The sequence below is a fragment of the Bicyclus anynana genome, chromosome 20 (assembly GCF_947172395.1).
Source record: "Bicyclus anynana chromosome 20, ilBicAnyn1.1, whole genome shotgun sequence".
Taxonomy (NCBI): Eukaryota; Metazoa; Arthropoda; class Insecta; order Lepidoptera; family Nymphalidae; genus Bicyclus; species Bicyclus anynana.
This window is the reverse complement of record NC_069102.1, coordinates 6,964,310-6,968,658: the sequence shown is the minus strand read 5'-3', so window position 1 is coordinate 6,968,658 and position 4,349 is coordinate 6,964,310. Positions and strand designations below refer to the sequence as shown.

The following is a 4,349-nucleotide window of genomic DNA, read 5'->3' as shown; positions in this document are numbered from 1 at the left end:
GAGAGACTTCCAATTTAGATGGCCGTGGTCGCATTAGAGTCCTACCAGCTTATCTCGGTTAAATATTCATGGTAATGGCTGTATTATGTGGTTATTGGTATTAGTTTTAGTGTATTTAATTTTGTGTAAGACTCCTCTCGCCTTTTGAATTTATTACCAACAACAGTATTGTATCCTATTTTTATAAATTATGTTATGTATTATATTATGTAATTAAATATTGTAAATAGACAAGCCAGTCTTTCTTTGCTACTATTGCCTAAGTACTTTTGTTTCTTTTTAATCCTACAGATTTATTCAACGTAACTGGAATGGGTCCAAATGGACTCTACGATTAAAATACTTGTTATATAAACAACTTAGCGCCTGAATATTTTAGCCTTACTTATCTTTTTTTTTTCAATTTGAAATTTTCTTGGTTTTTTTGTTCTAATTATACACAGATTACAAAATTTGAAATAAAATCATTTCAAATTTTGTAATCTGATAGTGTTTTTTTTAATGCATAAAAATGCTCTTTAACGCCAAGCTCGTGTTAAATGTTAATCAGCGAATGTTAATTATTAGAACACACGTTCTAATTAAAGAAAATCTTTATAAATATTGGTACAGTTCCATTCGCGTTACACTTCCTGTAAAGTTATCTGTACAATGAAATCAATAATATTTTTCATATTCTGCTATATTCTTGCTGTATATTCATTTACAATTCAAAATGGAAGTAAACCTGAAATGGAAGAAGAAAAACAAAAATTAAATCCCCTAGAACCTTCTGACGGAAATGTAAATGACGTCGGTGAATTGATTTCGACTGCAGAAAGTAATAATTATGTATATCGACCCCTCTATGTCTATAGAAAAATTGAACATAGTAAGCGAAGAATTACTATGTACAACTCATTTGCTGGATAGCTGGTAATATTTTACACTATTTGTTAATATATAAATCCTGTGATGCGATTTTTGTGGTAGATAGCCATCCTCCAAAACGGCTTGACTGGTTTTAAAGTTTTTTTTTTTGTGGCAATTATAAGGCATAGATAAAGGTGTGCCTAAACCTAAAGCGTCGCCTGCCTTATTTTCAGTTGGATATTAATAAAAGGTAATTTTAATCGTCATCATCATCAAATCAGCCGATGGACATTGCAGGACATAGGCCTTTAGTAGGGACTTCCAAACATCATGATACTGAGCCACCTTCATCCAGCGAATCCCTGCGACTCGCTTGATGTCGTCAGTCCACCTGGTGGGGGGTCGACCAACACTGCGCTTTCTAGTGCGGGGTCGCCATTCCAGCACTTTGGGACCCCAACGTCCATCGGCTCTTCTATGTGCCTATGTGCACTATGTGCTACTATGTGCCCCGCCCATTGCCACTTCAGCTTCGCAACTCGTTGAGCTGTCAGTTACTTTGGTTCTTCTGCTAATTTTAATAGTAATAATGAATTAAAATTATGGTAAAAAAGGTAAGATAATTTCAATTAATAAAAGAAATTCAAAACATTAAATAAGAAATTTATATGGTTTTTTTATATTAATATACTAACGTTGGCCGAGTTTGCAATCAAAAACAACTAGTTGATTAGTTAGTGATAACTAAAACTAACTAAATTGGCAATAAAAAGCAATAAAAGGCAATTACGCACTAGATTGTTAAAAAACACAAAATGTTCATTTTGATTTATTTTTCACAGTTTCTCATACTAAAGACGTGGTTCTTGTGACAATGATTTGTGAAGCTGGTATTGCCACTGCTTTTCTCTCAATCTTTGTGAGTTGAATAAATAAATATCATTCCTTATTTATGACAAACGTTCTTTAAGCGCATAAATCTTTATACATATAAGACTAGGAACACCTACTTCAGTGTCTAAAACATAAAACAAAATTCAATTTTAAACTTTCTTTCAGATAATTCAAACAAAAGCAGGTATCTCACCCGTCCATGACTTCACAAATCAAGTAAATTCGAAACTAGTTAACGAAAAATTCTTATTGAATTCACCCCACAAGGCACTAAAACATCTGGATAATTCAATTTTAAAGGCGACTAAAAATGTAACTCAGAATCCTGAAATGGAAGCCAATCTCTATCAAATATCAAAGGATTTAGTTTCTGCAATATTAACGAAACTAGAAATACAAGACAAAATAACAAGAATAACGAGAGAAGCGCTTGATGCCCCGGGAAAAACAAAAGGAATGACAGCAATAGAAACACGGAGAATTTTGGATTACATTTCAAGAACATTGTCGGGACACATTATTACAATAACTCGAGCGTCTACAGAACCTGAATTGCATAGATTAGTTTTCGGCTTAGCGCAAATAGCTGCGGAGGTTTCAATAGTATCTGCATTAAAAGATATAACTTACGCCACAGCTTTATCGAAAAAACAATCAGTTGATTTATCACTTCGTAAGAAAAGATCTGTTCCCGTTAAAGTTTATGAACAAACTACTCAGACGACAGTGAATGGCGTAATGCCATTAGTATATAGAGCTATTTTAAATAAATCACAAATTATTGACTCTACCGTATCTCCCAAACGTAGAGTACCTGAAAAACTAAGTCCATATTCGGTTATTTCCAGAAATGAGAAAATAGCTGTGCAAGTTTTGGCAAACAAGAAAAGTGAAGATCCGGTAAATCTACGAGGATTTCTTAACCAAACTGCTTTAGATATTGAAAACAAATTAAGAAATATTACTGAAGGTGAGGCTATTGTTATAAATAATAAATTAAATGGAACGCATGACGTAATAACAGATGCGCATGCCTTGGACACTCAAGAGACGAATGTCCCTGGTCTTGTAGATGATTGGATCGATCCAAAAGAAAACTTGTATGCTCTTAATCCAGACATTGTAGCAGAAATGGAAATAGAACAACCAGATATTGAAGATGAAAGTGTCAACGAAAAAAAGATTAAACAAAAGTTAGAACGTTTGGAACTGAAAGCTAAGAAAGCTATTCTTTATGCGGGAGATGTTGCTTATTTGGCTGCTGCTAGCGTTGTCGCGATGAGACGAGCGCTAACAGCATCTATAGAGGTTCAGATGTCGGTGAAATATGCGAAGAATGGCATGGCAAATCATCAAGATTTAATGATGAATTTAGCAAAGACAGCAGCACAGCAAGCTGGGAAAGAGGCAAAAAGTGCAACATCTAAATCACTAGCATGTGAACGTGTCATTAAACTTGCACTAAAATACACTGCGCAGTCAAAAGGAGCTAAATTGAATCATGTCGCTAATAGAGTTGTCATGGACACGTTGTCTTTAGCTACTCTCGCTAAATCGATGGCATTCGTATCATCTGATATTGCTATAAACTCATTGTATCAAGCTACCGATGTAAAACCGCCTTCGTGATTATAGTTATTTGTAATTTGCTATTATTTTATTTGACCGAAAGTTATCATTATTACCTATCAAGCATCAATATCATATTCATTTCATAAAACATTTGTTTAAGATTCAATCGTTACCATAGCGGAGGCCCGTAACTTCTTCCGAGAGAAATTCAGATTTTTACAATTTTCATTTTTTTAAATTGTATTTTTCCGTGATAAAAACTAGCCTATGTTGCTAATAACCTCCTCGATCTTCCAGTGAAAGTTACATTTAAATCGGTCCAGCCGTTACAAAGTTTTAGTGTCGTGTAATTATAACTATAAGCATTTGAGAAAACATAGTTATTTTGAAATCACAGACAGACACTTGAATTTAATTTATATATATTGAGTATTTGGGGTCCTAATGTGCTTTAATGGCGACCCCGCACCATGTGAACTGAGGACATCAAACAGGTTGCACGGAGCCGTTGGATGCTCGCGCTTGAGACCGTTGTGTTTGTTGTGAGAGCGAGGCCTATGTCCAGCAGTGGATGTCCATCGGCTGATATGATAATGATGAGGATGATGATGATTATGATACTGAGTATTGATGATGTGTAAAATGTGGTTGATAACAATTATTAAGCAAGTCGTCGTTATCAACCCATATCTCGCTCACTGCTGAGCTCGAGTCTCCTCTCAGAATGAGAGGGGTTAGGCCAATAGTCCACCTCGCTGGCCCAATGCGGATTGGCAGACTTCACACACGCAGAGAATTAAGAAAATTCTCTGGAATGCAGGTTTCTTCACGATGTTTTTCCTTCACTGTTTGAGACACACGATATTTAATTTCTTAAAATGCACACAACTGAAAAGTTGGAGGTGCATGCCCCGGACCGGATTCGAACCAACACTCTCCGGAATCGGAGGCAGAGGTCTTATTCACTCGGCTATCACGCTCTTAATTAAACTAGTACTATACTCGAATATAAACATGTAGATGCTGCCATC

The 4,349-nt window shown here is 35.4% G+C and overlaps 1 protein-coding gene across 1 annotated transcript; it reads left to right on the top strand.

The window, feature by feature from the left end:
* Positions 1–693: 693 nt before the first annotated feature.
* Positions 694–3,375, top strand: LOC112049021 (uncharacterized). Its single transcript, XM_052887943.1, has 2 exons — positions 694–915; positions 1,912–3,375. Exon 2 carries the CDS (start codon positions 2,077–2,079, stop codon positions 3,373–3,375), a length of 1,299 nt encoding a protein of 432 aa, XP_052743903.1. The 5' UTR covers positions 694–915; positions 1,912–2,076.
* Positions 3,376–4,349: the final 974 nt, after the last annotated feature.

Excerpts from the sequence above, each read along its gene's own strand:
- LOC112049021 (XM_052887943.1), top strand. The coding sequence starts at position 2,077 with ATGGAAGCCAATCTCTATCAAATATCAAAGGATTTAGTTTCTGCAATA.